This window comes from Aythya marila, assembly GCF_965140915.1.
Source record: "Aythya marila genome assembly, chromosome: 29".
Lineage (NCBI taxonomy): Eukaryota > Metazoa > Chordata > Aves > Anseriformes > Anatidae > Aythya > Aythya marila.
This window is the reverse complement of record NC_139070.1, coordinates 228255-250067: the sequence shown is the minus strand read 5'-3', so window position 1 is coordinate 250067 and position 21813 is coordinate 228255. Positions and strand designations below refer to the sequence as shown.

The window sequence follows — 21813 nt, the reverse complement described above, 5'->3', positions numbered from 1 at the left end:
TAACAAGACTTATAATTTATTTCTTTCATTAGGTATTAGTGCTCCCACTTGTTCTTTTGTCTTCATACCTATCTGCGAAAGCTCATTTCTTTTTCTGCCCCATTCTGCCCCCTCAATTCTATTTTTCACAATTCAAATTCTGCACAGTTCTCATAATCATATCAAATTCACATTCACTTGTGGCATTTGGCATTTACAGAGCCGATGTCGCATTCCATACATTAATCACTCCTCTATTTGACTGAGAAAAAGCTGGTTGATCAAGAAAGCTGAATTCTAAGCCTTCCTTCTGGTGGCAGTGACCAGAAGAGGATTCTTTTTTCTTTCCTTTATTTCCCATTCATTTCTGTCTAAGGATTTCCCAACAATTATAATGGATGCTGAAGTCATTTACTGAGCCTTACATGCTAAAATAGCAAATAAGTATTTCTACCTGAATTCTTGCTCACTAACAACTTCTCCCAGATATTCAATGATAAACTGTCCTGCTTTCAGGGGTTCTTTGGTACGAATACCCCATCCTTTCTCCTCAGCCCGGAACCTTTCCAGGCACTGCACCCATTCGTGCCTCTGTATCCGCTGGTTACAACACTGTTCACCACAAGGGCAGGTGTTTGGTGAACACTCCGCAAAGATCATCCTAAAATAAAGAACAAAGAAGTTGAAGGAAGACAAATAGAATATGCTTTACACTATCACACAAGCAAAAAACCTTCTTCTGTTAAGTAAAAGTTTTTTAATAATTAAAATGGTTCTTGTTTTCATACAAGATAATTCACACAACAGTTCATACGTCGGCTCTCACTGATATTCAAAGAGCAAAATGTAGCTTTTATTGGGACATTCCTCTGAAGAAAAGGTAGAGGAATACCTTCAGCAGAAAGTTACAATGTTTGCTCTTTAACAAAACTTTTTTTTTTTTTTTTTTAACAGGTTTGCATTCAGCACAACTCTTTTCTTAAAATATTATTAGTTTATGTGAAATAATACGTAATATGTTGAAATTCTCTTATTATAGTCAGTCAACCTGTTTCTAACCTGTTAAGACAGTCTTCCACGCAGCCCTTTCCGTTGTCATCATCTGGTTTCTTACAATTGCAGGTAGTGGCCTCATAGCCAGAAAGAGGTTTGACATCCACATAGACATCTATAGAGGGGAGGGGAAAAGAAAAGGAGAGGAGGGAAATTCTTGCCAGGTGAAAAATGTAACTATCTAGAAATTTTTCATTCCAATTACATAAAGCAAAAAAAGAAGTTGGAAGTGTCTTGTTAGGATAAAGAGCACAAAAGAAAGGAGGAGTGTTATGAAAATTCATTATACATTTTAGTAACAATAAGATTTTACTTACTAGAACGGATTTTTTTATAAAGTGGGACATCTGGCTTTTTATACAGCTAAAAGAAAGAGAAAGAAAATTTTAATACATTGCATAACTGCATCGGTTATTCCAAAGAATCAGGGAAATTTTGTCCTGTTAATATGTAAAGGTTTTGTAATCATTACTACATAATTTGATTCTATGAAATATATCTGCTTTCTCTTCTTTAGGCCCAGATTACATTTAGAAAGAGGTCACAGAAGTTTCCAATCAAGTATAAGTTATGCTTAATGAAGTAGCTAAGAAGTTTTTCTAACATACTGCTTTTTTCCCTCCATAACATCTGAACAGAACAAGATGTTATCATGAGGACCAACTATTTGGGGATTATTCTGAGCAATGCTTTTTTTTTTTTTTTTTTTTTTCCCCCAATATTTAAAAGAAGAATAATTATTTAAAACTACTTTGGAGAAAGTGTCTTTGGTGGAATTATCACATGCCAATATTTAAAAAAAAAGTGAAAAAGTAAAATTAAGGTGGTAATCAAAACTGTGACTACAGGTAACAACCACGAGAAATGAAGATTCATCTTCTAATTAGAAAAGTGTCCTCTGCAGATGCAGATGACTGGAGGGAAAAGGGAAATTCTTTCAGACAAGCTTTAAGGAATAATTTCAAATTATTACATATATAACCTATGTATTGCACTAATGGCCTTCCATCAGTAACATACACAGCAGACAGGCATTGTACAAACTATACAAATGTTGTACAAACAAGACTATTCTGTAATGGTTTTCAATATTCTAGATAGCTATGGAAAATGTCAAGGAAATAGATCATATGTATCCATTATTTATGCAATATTGAACAGCTAAGTCAGGCAGATGTAGGCAATCTTCAGTACATGTCAAGAAACTGTCCTCAGCTGAAATGTCAACAGCTATCATTACTTTAAGATTACATTTTGGTGGTATTTCAAAAGGTAGCTGGAGCCACAACCACCTGGGAATTTGTATTGCTCATTCACATCCTTAAGTTACATGTCTCAGAGCACTTTCCTGCTGCACAGCTGGGGACAGATTTACCTTCCAGCATTAAATCCTGTGTTAAATCACTTGGTGGAAACTTCTCAGGGAAAAAAAAAAAATCCTATTTTTAGGTTTGCACATATTTAAAGCTCTTTAAAAAGAATGCGACTGTTAAACACTTTCTCTTCTTTCCTCAGTACGAAAATTTCAGCTTGCAAGTGAAAAATAAATTCCACTCTGCTGGGAGCGATCCAAGAAAAATAAGGCCTGAAATTTCTCTGTGCTGTTGGCAGTACATCTGAATTCTCCTGAGGCGTGTCTAAAACAAGATCATTGCAGAAAGCAGGCACACTACCAAAATAAAAGTCTGCAGCAAAATTAATGACTTTTTTGGCAGAAACCTATAGGATTGCTATTTTGTAAGAGATAGAATAATGGAAACTATTCACATTTAATACATATGCAAATCCTTTTTTCCTCACCCAGTGGCAGCAATAAGAATATTCATTAATACATAGAATATATAAACATAGCTTTCATGCAAGAATTCTGCTGGTTTTTTTTCCAAGACTTCCAATCATAATCTTGGCAACGAGTAACTTTTTATCTTGTACCTGATTGTGTTTCCACTGCCAGAGGATGTCGTAAGGCAGCTGGAAGTCAATTCTCTTTTGTCTGAGATACTTCCCTGAAACAAAAAGGTTTATAAGTTGTACACACTCATATTCACATATCCCCAAGGGGCAAAAGGACTGCTCCTAGGCACACTGCCAGAATTCTGATAGGGCCTCTCCATGTCTGAAAGTCAAAAAGGCAGAATAGCAGAATCTTCCGAGAACATTTTATTTATTAGTGACAAGCACAGGAAAGAGCATTCCATCTTGCTAGCCTTTGCATTCTGCTCTGGTTTTGCACTGAGGTTTAAAGCTGTATAGACACCAAGCAAGCTTCTGTCTCAGAAATGAGATGCGCTTGCTGAGTTAGAGCTGCATTCTGCTTTGATGACTGAACTTTAAGGGTGTCATTAAACTTTAACAGTTACAGTTAAAATCTGAAGAGTCCTGCCAGGAACCTTGCAGGTGTTTGTCCAGGAGGGGTTAACTGAATGCGAGTTACAGAACAGCAAATAATTGACAAAACTGAAGATGCCTCTGTGTCATACTGAGACACTGCTAACTCCTTGCAGCAATCCCAAACAAAGGAGACGCTTTCTCCTCAACTGTGTACATACTAAAATGATTTATCACAGAGATCAAACACATATACAAAAACTCTGCATATGTGATTCATACAAGGTGGTGAATCACAGTAGCGTACTTAGAAAACAGATTTTGAATTTTGAGAAGTTTCCAAACCTTTTCCTACAACCTTTACCAAACTAATTCAGACTTGACAAAGACATTCCTAATTGTTTCAGAATGACTTCAAGATGATCTGTATTTTCAGCAATATTTGAAACTTTTTAGACAGGAAACACTGCTTTCACTGTAGATTTTGTCTTTATTCCAAAACTTACTATCACACCAATCTTTTCCTAAAGGAAGGAAACTGACTCAATAAATGCTTTGTTAATATTAAGACCTGAGGCTTGACACAAGTGCTAGGCTACTTCTAGCTAAGAAGTACTCTTGGCATGTTGTTGGAAAATTGTCACAAAATTGTAGTGAGAAGAGTGACTAAAGATGAGGTGTCAGTCTCATGTTGGATTTTCCCAGGTTTTCTAAATGGTAATAAATGCCTTTATGTTCCTCCAGCAATAGTCTGCGATTTTGTGTAAATTCACATGCATACCCTCACAAGTGGAAATTAAAATTGTGCTGTTTTCCTTACAATGTACTCCTAAATTACTTTTTATTTTCAATGCTTTATTCATCCATAGCAGGTTCCAGGAAAGAGCTAAATCTGCCGGGAATTTGCTTTCACTTCTATGACCTCACCAGGCGAAACAAAAGGCTCTTTCAAGTGCCCTGGCACCGTGCCTGCAGTATGTGGAATGTCCTTCCAGCCCTCATCAAGTAGGCACTAGTACAGTTATCTGGCACAGTCCTAAACCTTGTAACTCTGCTCTGCAGTTAAAACTACTCTCCAGCTACCCAATACAGAGCAATTAAAACAGCCTTATCTTTATTGCAGTAGCTTGTTTGTGTCTGCTAGTACAAACAAACTTGAGGTCATGGCCCTAGGAAGAGAACAGGATCATTGCACTGCAAACTGAACCTGAGCATCCCAACAGATGGTTCAGTCGTGCAGCAGAGTTATATGACCTAATTCAAAAATGAATTGAGAAAGGTCATGTTCTTGTCAATTTGAATTAACACCTTCAGTTCTGAAAACTGATTCTTAAATGTTTATGCTCACCGATTCAAACAGATCTTTCAAACTCTTCAGCTGGTATTGCCTCTCTGGGAAAGTTGTGAATGGAGCAACAAGGTTCAGTTTAAGATGACAAACCAATTAAACATTTGTATCTGATGGGATAAATACTCCCTCTGAACAATGTAAAATTTCTCAAATCACTTTGCATGACAGTGCGTGAAGTGAAAAATCGCAGCATTTTAGGGGAGGAAAAAGTTACCTTAAAAATAATAAATCAATTTTGTTTTGTACTGGGAAACAGCATGAACTGCAAAAACTTCAGTCTGAGAGTTCACAACCATCAACCCCAGGCAGTTCAGTCAAATGGACTGGACTTGGCAACGCCATCATGGGACACGACAAGTTCTAAGTCCTCATGCTACCCACAGGTCATAATTTCCTTATGCAGAGGGCAGAGACAAGACCCAGGCCTCATTTATGTTCTACTTCTCATATTTATCCTATGGGGGAATGTATCGTTTGCTTAGCATTTGAGATTTAAGAAACAGTAATCATAATCTCTGGCTATTCTACTGTGGTATTAGTTTGAAAAGGTGGCTATTGTACTGCATTTAAGCTAAAACATTATGGCAGTTAAAGCGTGCTTAAAACTAGACTGATATTTTCTTATGATAAATAAAAAAATGAGAGCAAAGGTCAAACAGCAACAAGGAAGCCTCGAGTCAAACTTGTGCACTGAAAAACACAGAAGGATGAGTACGACTTCTGACAAAGTTCATATGCTGAAAGATATGAGTAACCTGACAATGCCATAAAATAAAAAAGAAGAAAAGGGAGAGAAACAGAAAGACTATGAAGCAGAGTACTTCAATGTCACCTAAGAGTGATATTTGTTTCCCAACAATTAAAACATGTGAATTACCCACCAACATGAATAGGGGCTGGAAACAGTCCATGCTCATGCTCTCCAGGAGTGTACTCCAGCTTTTCTTTCTTTAATTGTATGAGGCGGCTCTTCGGACTGTGGACAACAGATGAAAGCAACAACAACAAAAAATCAGAATGAGGCACATTTCTGACATTTGTTAAAAAAAAACGTATTTTCTGTTTTATTAAGGCATGAATATCTAGAACATCGAGCAAGAGAATAATAATAGGAATGGCCAAAAAAATTAACTTCCAGGTTGCTTGGCAAATATTTGCTTCAAAACTGGTGATTTGATTTTTTCCCCGTAATTTCTAAGTAGGCAACACCTGATGGGACACCATCAACTTTAAATTTGTAGTACGGAACAGATAAGTAATAACTAAGATCACAAGAATAAAACAATCTTAATTCATATCCAATGTTGTTTGCTTAGGTATTTGACATGTTATACATATATAGTGCCTGCTTTCCTACTTTGCTGAGAAGAAATGTTCAGGTTCTATTCCTTTAGTAGGCTATTTATCATTAAAAGCAGGAAAAGAACAGAAACCAGAGTTAAAAAAGCAACAAGATAGCCCCTATACAGAAGGAAAAAAAACAGGAACATGAAGTAAGAATGGTTGTATGGATCATGCAGATGTCAAACCACCTAGCTCAGTACCCTGTCTTTTCTAAACACCTCCTTTTGGCTACTGACAAAGAAAGCATGGAAAGAAAAAACTGATGTGGTTATACTTAGTACCGTAGCTCTGCAACATTCAGAAGAGACATCTAAATGTTAAATATACCAAAGATAAAAATGTTATTAAAGCCTATTAAAGTTTACTAAGCTTTTTAAGCGATTCATGTTTAATAACTGGACATACAACTGAATGTGGTCTGCACACTCCTGTAATCCCTTCTGGATTGCTAATATTTATTCTCAAAATATATAAAGTTAACTAAATTTTAGATAGTGAAAGAGAAATTAAGGCATACTGCTGAAATGAGGGCTCTGAATTAGATGCTGCATGTACTCTTCATTAAAGTACCGTGCTTTTAATAGCATTATGTGTTAGGGCTCTAGTTACTACAATACCCTTGCGTTTAACCTAATGCACATATACAGGCAGATACATACACACGGTAATGAGATGGATTTTAAGATCAAAAGATATTTTTACAGTAAATTAATTTGACTTCTGATATAACGTCATACGCTTGAACTCAGTCGAGTTTCTCTCTCTAGCCAAACAATCCCTACATTTTGTATTCAGAGGATGCATTCCATAAAGCCACTGCACCTTGATTCAAAGATCTGGAATGAAAGACAACTTGCAGTCTTCTCTGAAAGACTGTTTTGGCAGCTCACTACAGTCTATTATTAAAATGAAATGGGACTATCTGAGCACAACACATCTGAAAACTATTATCTTCATTTTTTAAGGCACATAGGTATTCCACCACCAGAAGGAGAGGTTAGCCTGCTCCAGGTCACAGTGTAGGACAGAAGGAAGGTTAAAACACAGATCACCTATTTCCAGTCCGGTGCTTCATGGTCCAGAATGTATCACCAGCACAAAGCTACTGCTTGCTCTTTACATAAATACAGCAATTGCAAACTGAAGTATACTTTGTCGAGCTATCCTAATCAAAAAGCAGCAGCATTCTCTCAAATAATAAAGGTTACTGTTTTTAATATTAATTATGACCCTCTGTTTACTAATGGCAGGCATTTGTTTTATTTGTTTAGGAGTAAGGTCTTCCGTCAAGTTGTGCTGCACTGAATCACTAAGACTTGCAAAGAAAGTTACTCTGCAGTAACTACTTACAAGACCTGGAAGGCAAGTTCTTATCGAGAGGAAAAGGAAAAGCATTTTGAAAAGGCAAAGTGTGAACCTCCATTCTCAAGAGGCAAGCAAATCCTTAAAGGCAAAAAAATGAAAAACGGAAAACCATTCCATAGGAAGGTACAACTTAATTCCAGCCAAACACGCACCCTTTAACACCCACCTACTCAGTGGCAACTGAACTGTAAGGAGGAAACTAGTAGGAGAAGGAAGCAGAGAAAGCATCTAGTTAAAAACACAAAGTGTAACACAAAGCTCTTTAGGCATTGTCACAAAGAACAATGGGAAAGCACCTATTTTATTTTTCTCCCAAACACAGTGATGAAGTATTGTTAGAGGCATTTCAGAATTGTCATGACAAATCAATAAGCTGAACCAACGTCACCAATACTTCTCACCCCTTCCTTCTGAAATCGCAGAAGTTAAAATGAAATAAGTATTCAATAAAAAAGGAGACTATGCTAAAGTAATCAAGGATAGACAGAGAGCTTTATAAACATAAATGCCACGCCAAAAAAAAAAAAGCCACTTGGATTAAAAGGGGCCTCTCCACAACATTGAGAAAAGGTCCATATTAGCAGGCCCATGCAGCCCCACTAGGAAGAAAATAAGCTCTTCTTTTGGGCTGGGGTTTCTGGGATGGCAATTCAGGTTCTGTTTGGTGGACAGAGCCCTCCATTCCCCTTTGCTAAGGCACGCCAACAGCCTCGCAGAAGCTCCCAGGGGGTGGCCGAGTGCTACCACCAGCCCTTTGTGACCCTGAGCAGCCTCGCAAGGGGCTTCCCCCAGGTCCTGCACCCACGGCCCCAGGAGATTTGGTTATGTTCAAGCCCTGGGCACTTGGTCCCTGCCAGGCCTGTGCTGCATGTCACCCACCTCCAGCCCAGCCATGAGGGCTGAGGATGTGGGCTGGGCCCTGTGCTGCCTCCGCGGCTGTAGCCTGCACCTCTCTGGCCATCCCTGGACTGCATCTGACGCTGGTCATTGTCACTGGGCCTGATCCTGACCTGCACATCAACTCCCCCGCTCCACCTTGGTCTGCCTCCTCACCACAGATGGCTCTGGCAACACAGACTCTCGGTCTCTGTAGGCTTTTTCTACAGCTTTGCTTCTAAAGCATTCAATTAGCTACTGTGATTCACCCTGCAGCTCTGCAAACATCAGCAAAAGGAAGGCACTGATAGGAGCAAATGGGTGGAAACCTCACATTCAAGCCCGTGCTAAACTGCAGTGATGTGTACGCCAGGCGAGATGCAATTCAGTACTGATCACAGCACAATTGTGCAGACAACACTCCTGGAACAAGAACTCAGAATTTCTTATTGCTGATAAAAATCACAGACAATATGAAAAACTTTGCCAGATATTTCCCTAATGAGAACCATATTTTTGTTAAATACTAATTTACTTTTAATTATTTAATTTCTTTGGTGAAGTAGACTTTGTACTCCTCTAGGAAAGCTACTACTGGGTAAACAGATAGTGACTCCAGTACACAATCTTCTTTTGTTCTCAAACCTGCAGTCTTGTGCAACCACACACTGAACTTTTCTTCAGCAAAAGATCAGTGTGATTCTTCCAGTGGGAGTTGAGGATTCTGGAAAATTCACGTGGACGTAACAGCTAATGCTGTCTACAAAACTACTTTTGGGAATCGAGGTAGAACTGAGGCTAACTTCAGACATCACTCCTTTTGTTCTTAGCTCATTTGCAAGGAATTACAAAGTTTGAGCTTTCTTCACTGTGTTTTAATAAAATTTCTACATCAAGGTCAGCTGGAGTGAAATTCTGGTTAGGCAAATTGTACAACTCAAGTGGCAGCAGAGAAACTAATGTACAGCTCTCTCTTATAACAGCAGACTAAACTAGCAATGAAATGACAAATATTTTCTGTGCTGTTGTTTTAGCAGTTGGATGTAACTGATCTAGAGAGAAGCCGACAATAAACGTCAGTAAAACTTCCACTACTTTATCTGTTCTAAGGACACTTAGAATAATTTGAGAAAGATGCAGTAGGGTAAGAAAATGGCCTTTAGAGTGACATGTCTGCAATTGCACTTATCATTTGTCTCTGTTTCTCTTTGTACAATATCAACTAGAGAATGCAGAAGCTGTTTTTGAAACAATGATGACACTTAACTGTATCATCACTAGAGGGTGCCGTACAATTACAGAGCTGCATTTTTGTTTTCAACTAAGATCATGTTTTCATACTCACACAGCTGCAAGTTATACAAATTATTAGAATAATAAAATGAACTTCTGATGTCCTCTTGCACTGGCACACATCTGACAGTGCAAAAGAACTGGAACAGCAAGTTTAATTAACAGAAAATTAATTATAAAAAAGTGTCTACTACATTGCCAATTTAGTTTGCTGAATCAACTCAGTAAAAGTAAGGAGAGAGCCAGTGCCAGGACAAATGAAATGCTGGGATCAGCCTTTTGCACAGCACCTTGGTGTAAGACAGGACACCTAAAACAAGATGGCCACAGTTCTGTCCTTGCCCAATTATGCATCTCCATACCTTGTTTCAGTATTAGTGTTCAAAATACTATCAAGAAAGGTAGCTCAGATTGTGTAGGCTGCATTTACTTACTTGATAGGGAAAAGTTTCCTCAGTAGTCTCAAGCAGCTCATCACAAACATCATTACCAGTGCAAGGGAAGGACTCGCTATGTGGAGCAAGAACCAATGTGAAGACCAAATCAGAACTCTTCAAGCCTCCATGGAAATGCAACATGAGATGTGATGGGAGAGGGAGGATTGCAAGCAGAGGTCAGCTTTGTGCTGGCCTTCTCCATGGCAGTGACCTTGATTCCATCATCACTCACAAACATCAACTTTTGTTTCTCGTATTCATGCAGTTTTTCAAATGACATCTGCTTACTGGCTATGAAGTAAGGGTTCTCTCTGGGGGCTGACTAAGACTGACAATGTCACTGATGTTTTATTGTAAAAGATTCTCAGGTCCCATCCTAACGCAACACACACACCTCGTTTTTAAGAAGCAATACTGGAGTGTTGCATGACTGTGTATACCTGTGACAGAACATCCAAATACTATAAATTTTAGCAGAGCTGCAAAAGAGCATGCTTTCTAACTATTAGAAACAGATGCACTTTGATCAGACCTTGATCTTTGTTCTTCCTTAGAGTCTTGATCCCTTACTCATGCCCTCATTCTACAATGCAAAGGAAAGTGACCAGAACAGCAGATAAAACTATGCTAGCAGCCTCCCAGCAGTCTGTGTAACCTTAAGTGGTCTACAAAGTAGGATGAGTCAGAAGGTGAACAACTTCCCTCTTTTTAATTTGACAGATCATATTTAAGAGAAGTGCAAATTCTTAACTTTCAGCACAATTGTCCAAATGGCTGCAGAAATCTTACGTAACTACAAAGAGAAGCAGAAGCGAGCTGGTTATCAGAAACGGGAGATGCCCACCTTCTAGCGTACACCACTGAAGCGCTCGATTTTTACACTAAAGAGCTCATACAAAGCGAAGGAGATGAACTTCACTTAGCTGTGAAATGAACAGGCTGCGTTCCTGAAATTCTTTCATACCAAAGATGACCACTCAACATCATTCAGTCAATAAAAATAGAAAAGTAATGGCCCCTTTTATGTAGACGTGGTACTCGGTTCCTGAACACCGCAAGCTCTGCCAGCAATTTTACTACTGTGATCATTTGATTGTAGAAAGCAGCTGTCTTACCTTCTTCAAGGTCGATACTCAGAAACACTTTCAGACTGCTGGAGGCTGCTTTCTGACTGGGGCTATATTTTAAATCTTCACTGGGTCAGATTCTGATAATTATCATGTGTGTTATTTTTCACAGGCTTGAATTAAGTTGATGGTTTTATTTCAGCTACTTATTAGTAGCAGCTCTTTATGGCTCTAGCTGAAAGAAGACAGTTTCCACTGGAATATCAGACAGCAACTTTCCCCCGGTATTACTTACTCTGTTGTTTTGTACACATCAGAGTAGAGCCCTGCCTTCTGGTACTTCTTCTTTGGGGGCCGAGGGGCTTTTTTCTCACGCTGGGCAAGAGAAGGCAAAGGCTGTTCAGTGTTTTCAGGTTCCTGTGGTTTCCCAAGGGCATCATGTGGACTGGGTGGTTCAGCTGCTGTCTCAGAAAAACTGGAAGGAAAAGTAAAGATTATCTTACAGTATTTCTTACCATAAACATTATCTTACCACGTCATTATTCCTTTTCATGGTCAGCAGCAAAATAAAAAGCCCAGGTTTCTGAATTACTAGGTGCCTCAGCTATTTAAATATGTAACTCAATGATCATGATCAAGTGGTAGTTAATCATAAAAAGTGGAGAATCTTTTTAGAGTAATGTTATTACTCCTAATATTTACCGGTTGGAGCCTTAGTGCAGTAATTTAGAAGGTGACTTACACTATCTGCTTTTGTACTCTAAAAATAGTACGTGGTAAACCTTTTCTTAGCTTTCAGGAGAGCCATACAATATATCCTTTGAACACACAGTTCCAGCAAAATTGTGCAATTCTAAATGTCTATATCTTGGTATTAATTTCTGAAACACAAGTGGATGATTATTTTCCAGAATTATTCTGAAAACACAGGAAGGAAGACTTCTGAAAGAGCTTGATCTGTTTATGCCGATGACTTTGGGGACAAGCATGTGAAGACTGAATCAGAGACTTCTGGCGTGTTCCTTTACCAGCGATTGCACTCCTAAGACAGGTGCATATTGTAACTCCTATTTGCAGCTTTGGTTTTACTCTTTATTTGCTGTGTATCAGTTGATCTCACCTGACATTGTGTCACTTGCAAATATTTGCTTATCATGCATAGAAGTCACACACTTAAGGTTCCCATGGAGCATGTAGCACCCATAGTTTGTTATTCAGCACATGATGATCTTTGCTGAAGTGCCTCATTAGTAAACTTGTTACCAGCAGATTAAATGTATTTTTCATTGAGATAATCAGAAAACATGTTTCACTTGAGACACGAGCACAAAAACAAGCTTTAGATTACCTGCAATTCCATTACATTTTAGGGTGTGATGTTTGGTAGCTTAGAAAGACCCTTAAGCTTTCTTAAAACCGACAAACTTCTTTGTGAAACCAAATGCAATGAGCAGAGTTGGTATGAGTAGGATTCTCTGATGGTCTGAAATGTTGTAAGTGCCAACATATAACGGAGGTTAACGGAGAATTACCTCTTTGTGCTCTCCTGTTCTTCTTCTGGTAGAGACTTTTGTCGTTTCCTGGCCTGTTCCTCTGCAAGCCACCTCTTTCTCTTCCAGCCTTTTCGGTGATCTGTATTCAAGTTCACACTTTGCACTACAGCTTCAATTACATCTGTGATGGTATCAGGTCCAAGGTGTAAAGGACTGCTGCTTTCTTCCCTTTTGTCTAACTCCTGACTGACCAGTCGAGCTGCCTGGAAAGCTTGCATTGAGACGACAGCCTGCATTGGGTATTTCCGGGGCCTACCTGGCCTGCGTTTCACAAAATTATTCCCTGTCCGTGACTGCCTTTGCAGCTTTTTGGCTTTCAGAATTTTATTGACGTGGTCAAGATTTTTTTTTGTTGCCAAGATCTTGTTATAATTGCACATTTTCCTAGCTTGTCGCTGCATGGCTTCAACCACACTTCTCTTCAGATGATGTGGGGAATAGCTGTTTGGTAATCTGTCTGACAGAAGTGAGATACTATCACTGCAGGAGCTGCTTGGAATTGCTGGAGCTACGAGGCTGTCCTGTTTTCCTAGGCTCCTCTCCCTGTTGTGGTTTCGAGCAGGACTAGCTGATGGTGGAACAGATACATTTGCAATGACTGCTTCTATGGTTTTGTCCAAAGTAGCCTGGCCTTCATGTTGTGCCATGCGCTGCAGTAAGCTGTCCACTGAATCATCAACAGCAGTTGCCAGCCTTGTCCCCCGCGTAGGTACTCCAATCACTGAAACACAAACAAATAGAAATGTACTGGAACTTAAGCTGGAGACTGAAAAGCATGCGCTAATGTAACTGCTAAAGGGAAGACGACAAAATATTTCTGTAAAAGGGTTTGTATCTTTTGGCAATAGAGACATTAAGCATTAGCTGTCAAAGATGCAACACAATTTACAATAAGTATTTTCTAGTCCAAGTCTGTTACTTTGGGGAAATGTGTTCCTCATCAATTTTCCCAAGTAACAAATTTGCAAGTGCAAATGAAAACACTGTTCCCAGAGTTGAAATGATTTAAAGGAAAAAGAATCAGCAGGTCAACTTCTAAAAATCCTCCTATGAACAATCCTTCTTTCTGCAGGATTCAAAAAAGATGCAACATGCTTGCAAGGCACTGCTGTAAGCACTACCAACCACATGAAAAACCTAGCAGCCTGAATAATTCTGAAAGCAAGGGAAGGATTTACACTTTCAGCTTTCAATTTTAGATGAAATAATAAAGACAAATTACCCTGCTTTCTTATGGTCTTTAAATACACATTGGGAGGGAGCTGAAAGTTTCTTGCAGAAACACCATCTGTTTAGCACTGTGAGCTCCATAAGCAGCTGCGCCGCCCATGATAACCAAACGGCATGACACAATGCATTTGGACACCAAGTCTAGTGGCTGTCCTTGAACTAGTGGTTCTGTTTGGAAACTGATCCAAAAGGATCAGACAACTGAACCACAAACCCCAAAACAGCTGGAAGCACTGGTCATGCACACTTGCTTGGCTGCAAAGCAGCTCTCTGACAAATGCACTGACATCCCACATGCAGCCAAATCTGCATAAAAAGGTAACAAAGCCTGGTCTTTACCAGCATCACATCAGTGTCTTTGAAGCTGAAAAACCTGTGACTCAGTTTTATTCCTGTGCTCTCCTGCACAAGAAATGCCTGAACTTTTAACAACTGCCTATACACAGCCTTACAGTTTGCTGTTGCTCCTTTTAATTGAGCGAGTAAAACAAATGTAGCAAGACAGAGAAAGAGAACACTTCTTCACTGTAGAATATTTTCTTTAGCATATGCTGAAGAAAGCATCTGCGACAATGTTTGTTTAAAGGGAGGAGGAAATAGCAGTTTTGCCACATTCTTTACATATGGAAATTGTAATAAGTAGTTCTGTAAGTACATATCCTAAGGATGTTTCCTACGAATTTGCAATCAACTTCACTGTCTAAGAATGTCTGAATTCTAACAGCAGCTTTTTCTGCAACTGGGATTCCATATAAAATCGGTCAGAGTTAAGGATTTTTTGTGTCCCACAAGCAGGTAAGCTTACATTGTATTTTCCTCAGTGGCAGTGGTACTGCAAACAGGGTCTCTTTTTACTACATGGCTGACAGCTTCCCGGGAATACACAGGAAAAGAACATTTTCAGATCTCCTTCCCTCTGACAATTTGGTCAAGGGATTCAACAGTTTTGTAGCTGTGAAAGTCCAACAGAGCAACATCTACATACTCACTCCCAGTGTGACTGCACGAGACTTGCCTCCCTACAAAAAAAGGCTCAAATCTTGTAAGTGCCTTGCAGAATGACTGCTGAGTACACTACAAGTCACTTCATGCTGTTAACAGATAACTGGGCACACTCTGACTTAGCGGCTGTCCTATTAATCCAGCAAATTACTGTGATATTACTGAAGTAATTTATACGTTGATACAATTTACTTTTTCTGCAGCTCACCAATCTATCATTTAAGGACTAGATGAAATAGTGCTCCAAAACTATTGCTGGATAATCTGTACACATACACTAGATACACTACGTGCAATGACCCACAGCTTTTCCACTCACACAAACGTGCACGTTTGTCTGTCATCCAGCCCACTGAAACGTAAGACCTTTTCTTTAAAAGAAAGTTAACTGTGAATAGAAAGCAGCAACAGACAGTTACAGTAAAAAGCTGACTGCACGTCAAAGACACGATTAGACTGAAAATCAAGGAGAGGACAAGTATTGCTCTTCCACAATATTAACTGTCAATTTGCAATTTTAAGTGCAGTATGGTGCACGAGCAAGAGAAAGGTGTGATGTTATACAACAGCAGCTAACATAGAAATGCATTCTTCATCTTAAAAGGTGCCAGCTTAAGTAGCTGTTTATCTACCATAAGAATAACAAGAAACCGGACTAGAATGGAACTTGATGCCTAGATCTTAATGCCCTTTCTAATGAGAACTGAAGCAAAAAATACACCATATTACATGTACTTCAGACACACTGTGATTCTTAGCATCACTTGAGAAAAGCCTTCCCCCTTTTGCTAAACATCAAGAACAATGCTGTTCCCTGCATTTCTTCTAGTTAACATGTACTCACAGGATGGATTCTTCCACCTTTATGTCCCTTGTTACTTTTATCTCATTTTAGTTCTTGTTTTTTCTGATTTTTGTCCTCACACGTTTGTGCTGTTCTTTTATAATTAGCTTTAGTAAACTGTCCTACATTTCAAACCAGGAACTTTTAACTTTCTACATGCTTTTTTGCTTGTGTTTGGGATGACTAAATGGTCATGATTCTGCCAAGCTAGTCTTGTCACATGCTTCTTCTCATCCATCATCTCCAGTTCATGTCCCGAATGACACTTCTTAGTGGTGTGAGCCTACCTTTAGCACTCTTTTCCATTAAATTTGCCTTCTAAGAAATCATACCTACAAGACCTGAACTCACTGATACCTTCCTTCATGAAATCCACTGTTTTTAGTTTACTGTTTACTATCCAACTGCTTCCTAAGGATATTTTTTTCGTGCATCTTTCATTCATATTGTATTTCACATTGACATTTTCAGTCTGTTCCCCCCTAATGATCACAATCAAATCTAGAGGAGTCTCTCTTCCTATTGCTTTTCCTGTTTTATGGTTGAAAAAAACTATCCTCCATGCTTTGCTCGTAAGTTTTTATCTTGCTGGATTCCCTTCCCCATGAACGTCACACTGGTTTCTTACTGCTGCTAAAGGCTCTTTGAAAGATGCTGCAGATTGTGGCAAATATGCCTTTCGTGCTTCATCTTCTTGGCCCAATGGGCTGTGGTAGATTATGATGATAGTGCCCACAAGCTTTCCTACCACTAAGTATCACTCAAGTTATCTTCTGTGGCTCTAAAACCTCCCTTCCATTTGGGATATAAGGAGGTGAAAAGTCCTTTGCTTTCTTCCTTGCCTAGCCTTTCCACAAAGGTTACATTATTCAGTGTGAATACCTTTGTAGTGAACTACCCCACTAAGTGTTCACTGTGCCGGTTACTCAATCTTTTAACTAGCCTTCAAACATTTCTATCTAATCCTATTTATTTTCCAACCTTTTTTGCATTAGTATATTGGTTTGTTTATTAGATTTCTGACTCATCCCTCTCCCTGTTCCTCTTTCTATGATATGCTATCTTTATCTCCCTTCAAATTTTAAGCCTCTGCTGAGCTTCTCAGTGTTTATATTATCTATATGTTTTTATTACCTGTCTTTTCTGAGCTTATTTTTAAGCTGTACTTCCCAAAATTAGCAAATTGGTACACAAATATAGGCTTTCCCTTCTTTGTCAAGTGAACGAATTTGGACTTCAAGCAGCAACCTGTGTAGCATGTCACCCCATGGCTGACAAAGCCAACTCCATTGACATCTCGCCAGCATACATTTGCTCAACTTCACAATACATTTGTTTAGAAGTTCTTGTTTGACAGAACTGATGAGGAGTTTCCAGCCCTTTCAGTACTTCAGACTCTCTCCTGTTGTGATTTTTGACCTGCCTAGGTTCATTCACAACTATACAATTGGGGTTGACCAGGATGGACGAGCTACCTGTCATCCTCCATCATCTTAGCAAGATTCTCACATATGACAAAGACAACACATCAGCATACCCCCTCTTGATCCTAATAGTTATCTACCAGTTATCTACCTTTGGAGCAGCCCAGAAGCCAAGCTCTTCCCTACAGAGGAATTTATTCATCTAATTCATTGATTAACTGTAGTGTCACAGGTCTTACTAGTAATTAAAGACTCAAGCTTCATGAAGACTAATTTAACACGGTGAGGAACTAAACTCCATAGCTATGCTGCTGCTTCCATATATACCAGCTCAGTCCATATATACCAGCTACAGTCCAACCTGAAGCACTTGTATCCTAAACTCTAAGCAGAAAAACTCAGCATCTCCATGAAAATACTGCTGCTGTAAAATTATAACAATGTTGTCTTAGCTGCCTATAGCAGTATAGATCTTAGTATTGCTCTGGTCCCCAAAACAAGATCAGCAAATATTACTTGCCTGTAGAAGATGTGCTCTCAGATGTTGATCTCTTTCTGGAAGGGCTGCAATTTGTGCTCTCTGACTGCCTCTGGGAAGGTTTGTCCTGTGTTGGCAGAGTGCCTGAAAAGCAGACCAGGGAAGACAAAAGCACAAAAAAAAAAAACACCTCACTTCAGTCTGGCAGTGATAATAAAACCCACTGTAGATGTTAAATATTCAAACTAATATTACTGCTTTTTAGCTTTAAGAATGCTTGCTATGATGCATGTACCTACAGAAGGATGGGACTGAACCATCACAGCAGAATTTCTTACAGAACCAAGGCATAGAAAGGACAATAAATAAGCCATATGGAAGAATCGCTTGGTATCTGAGTATTGGCTTTTATGTAAAAAGCAAAAAAAAAAAAAAAAAGGAAAAAACAACCAACATGTCCAGGGATGGAGACTCCACAACCTTCCTAGGCAACCTGAGACAGAGGTTCAATCACCCATATAATGGCACATTTTTTTCTTCTGTATGAACAGCATTTCCTGTACTTGAGTTTGCGCCCACTGCCCCTTGTCCTCTCACTAGGCAGCACTAAGTTTGGCTCCATTTTCTTTAACCCCTGCCATCAGGTACGGGCAGCATAGATAGGATCTCTCTTGAGTATTTTCTGCTAAAGGCTGAACAATCCCAGCTCTCTCAGCCTCGCTATGACGGAATTTCCAATCCCTCAGCCGCCTTTGGCTTTTCACTGGGCTCACTGCAGTATGTCCATGTATTTGTGGTACTGAGGAGTCCAGAACTTTTATGATGGGTATTATTAGCTCGTGGTGTAACAACTAAGAAATGTTCCATTGAGACAGGAAGTAAACAATACCACTGTTCCAATTATTCTAAATTCTTGACAAGGCAGAAGAATCAGATTTAATTTCTCAGGAATTCTTCTCAGCAAGGGTATGACTGTAAGGCTGCTGGACATTGTCCTGAGCTGCAAACCAGAAATCTTCCTGTGAAGATTTTCAGGTTTTCCTGTATGGCATCTTGATGTAGAGATGGTGCTGAGGGGCTCCTGAGGTGGCTTCTGAACAGTCTGTTTCTACAACATGCAGGCAGAAAGGAAGGTGTACTGGGACTCTACAGGGAGACTACATGCAGTTGCTTAATCTTAGAAAGAACGATTGTTTCCTTATTCCAGAATCAATTTTTCTAGTAAAGAACTGTAAGAGACATTGATTTCATGCTGCACAGATTAAAACAGATGTCCTGGGACCTCAGGAAAACAAGGGGGGTTAAGGAGAAAAGAGAGGAAAGAGGCAAAGCAGAGAGGGAAAAGAGATGAAGCAGGAAGCAGAGAGAAAAAAAAGATCAGAAAAAGAGGGAGAAAAAAAAAAAAGGAAGGAGAAGACTACATGCTCTAAGCAGGAGGAGGTTATATGGCTGTCCTAGGGCAGAAGAAAAGCGAGAGGGCCCCGGGGGCCGCTCGCTCTCGTTCCCTGAGGCCTCTCCCTGCAGGCCCGAGGCGGCCCGGCCCGGCCCAGCCCAGCCGCGGCAGGGGGCGCCGCTGCCCGCGGCCCGGCCCCGAGCTGCGCCTCGGCCCCGGTGCTCGGGTGGAAACCCGGTACCGGCAGCGGCCCGGCGGTGGCTGAAACGCCGAGAGGCCTCGCCTGGAAACGCGGGCTTCCCTCGGCCTGCGGGCCCCAGGCCCGCCCTCGCGTTTGAGCGGCTCCCCGCGGGCCGCCTTGTTTTGGTTCTCCTTTTCCTTCCAGGAATTGTGAGCCCACCGCGGCCGCTCTGCCACAGGCTCGTCCCGAACCACTCGAGGTGTGGAGCCACCCGCGCTTCCACACCGCTGCGAGCCCCGGCTGAAAGGGGCAAGGTGCCCACCACTGCCCTGCTCCTCCGCACAGCGCCCAGCCCGGGCTCTCCCGTGGCGACTCTGGTTCGACTTTGGCAGCCGGCTAACAAAAGCATGCCAGGAAGGGAACACGACACAACGAAGGAGCCCGCGATACTCGCTTCTCTACATCCTCGCCTCACGGTTTAAGAATAAATCCCTGCTTTTTTTTTTGCAGGACCCCTGATCGGAGCAGGCGCTGTTACACTGCTCATGTACAACGCAAAGCAGTTTTGCCTCGTGGACACGAGACCAAGCATAGCCCGTCACCCGCTATGCTTCCATACCCTTTTTGGGACGCGCTCCCAGCTGCTCTCTCCAGAGCCAAGGCAGCAGGCGAGGACGCTGCCACAGGCGGCAACAACAGAGCTACCGCCTATTTCACCATTTAAAGACAAAAAGTTACAGCCTAGGGGCCTTGGTGTCGGAGTGTGAGCTGCCTGTTTTAAACAACACATCTCCAGCATGTAAACATCTCTAAACTCCATCTCCTGTGAGATACCAACACTCGCTAGCATCCCTTCCCCAAAACATCCGCATTTGGATTACAACTCTGAGACAAGCAACCAGAGACCAGCTAGCATCAGCTGAAATCACAGCATCTGTCGGTTCAAAAAATCTATGGAAAGGAAGGGTATTTTTCAGGTGGGTATTTCTGAAATAAACTATCATGAATGTCCCCTACGGATCATACAGGACAATTTTAGGAAGCACTGCCCAATGCTGGTCTTGGACTTCTCTTTTTAACAGCTCTGATTCAGCGTTCCCCCCACCATGCACCTTAACTGCATCTGGTTTAATAAATAAAAAAAAATCTTTGCTGTACCTCATTCTTTTTCTCTATCTATGCTATTTTACGAAGTACACAAAAATATCTAAGTCTTTCACGGTAATAGCTTCAGAATCACAAGTCAGCAGCAGAGATAAAAAACCAAACAACTCTACTACTTGACATCGATCTAAACAAAAATAGAGGCCCTTAACACGCAGCTTTTTTCTAGATGCAGTCTTAAGTCCTCTGATGTACTGCACATACGTGATGCGGGGCACTGGGAGCTCCTTGTGAATGAGATGAATGCTGAGCTGAAGGCTGGTCTCACAATAAAACAGCTGGTTGCAATTGCAGGAAATACACGCACTGGAAGTGATACATTGCATCTGATGAACCAATTAAACACTCCAAGAGGGAGAGTGATTCAGAGCCTTCACTAGCAGGTTTCAGCTTAAAGCATCTCTGCTTTTTCCTTTAATTAGGCTGTTCCTCATAAAAACCCAAGTCAGATCATTCACTGTAATGGAATTCCTCAGGAAATTCCCTGAACTGCACAAGCTACCACAACTAATTCTTCAATCCTCAGAGACAAATTTAACCCTTCAGTGACCTAGCACTTTGAATTTGTCTTTCCACTGCAGCAGGAGAAGCAATCTTACAGCTTTACCACTTTCTCCTGACACTCTCCCCACAAGTAATTTTAATAATAAAGCAGAGATATGAAAAACCTAAAATTTATGTTTTTCTAACTACATTTTATGCAATGTACTTTACTTTCCTCATACTGGACCATAAAACAAATGCATGTTTTCAAAAACAAACAAACAAAAAAAACCACCCAAAAACTAACTGCTTAGATACACACTATTTAAATATATCATCAAAAGTTATGCTTCTTGGGTGAATGGACAACTTGTAAAACAATCCAGCCACTTCCAACTGCCCTTAAAATAATGAAGTAAACCAAACAACCAAAAAAGCCAAAGTCAAAGGCAAAATAAAACCTCCATCCATGCAAGGCACTGTAGTGAGAGCATGGAGGTGGCAGGAGGCATCAGAATGGGGGCGTTACAAGAAAAGGAGGAAGATGAAAGTAAGGAATGTGCAGAGTTAGTATTCCTTATTGACAGTTAGCTGTTTCCTTAGCTCTTGGTCTGTGAAGTATTAGTCACAAGTGGTTTTAGGTAAATGATTTAAATTTACCATGGAGAGTGTAGACAAGGATTAGAGCAAGGGAGGAGAAAACATCAGGCTTCTTTTATGCAACAGAAGCAAGCAAATAAAAGCACAAGCCACACTTTTGTCTTCTGCATATTATCTTTGTTATGTGCTCTCACTAAAACCTCCGTGGCAATTAAGACAGAAGTGGGTAAAATGTGGAAATTACTCCCACCAACATCTGTAATAATGAAGTACAGCATGAAGTGACAACATGAAGCCAGTAGGGAAACTGAGGTGTAATATACTTTGTTCCAGTCCCAAACTTCATATTACATATTCTGTTCTTACTG

The 21813-nt window shown here is 40.3% G+C and overlaps 1 protein-coding gene across 4 annotated transcripts in view; it reads right to left on the bottom strand.

Moving 5' to 3' along the window:
- ASH1L (ASH1 like histone lysine methyltransferase) overlaps positions 1 to 21813 on the bottom strand; it is a 58225-nt gene that overhangs the window by 15676 nt on the left and 20736 nt on the right. For all 4 annotated transcript variants that reach the window (XM_082781045.1, XM_082781046.1, XM_082781044.1 and 1 more), the window contains exons 4-11: positions 17667 to 17768; positions 12626 to 13367; positions 11389 to 11568; positions 5593 to 5687; positions 2965 to 3038; positions 1350 to 1395; positions 1039 to 1147; positions 434 to 640 (exon numbers count right to left, since the gene is read on the bottom strand). In XM_082781045.1, coding sequence (XP_082637171.1) covers positions 434 to 640; positions 1039 to 1147; positions 1350 to 1395; positions 2965 to 3038; positions 5593 to 5687; positions 11389 to 11568; positions 12626 to 13367; positions 17667 to 17768 — 1555 coding nt within the window. The remainder of the gene's footprint in view (positions 1 to 433; positions 641 to 1038; positions 1148 to 1349; positions 1396 to 2964; positions 3039 to 5592; positions 5688 to 11388; positions 11569 to 12625; positions 13368 to 17666; positions 17769 to 21813) is intronic.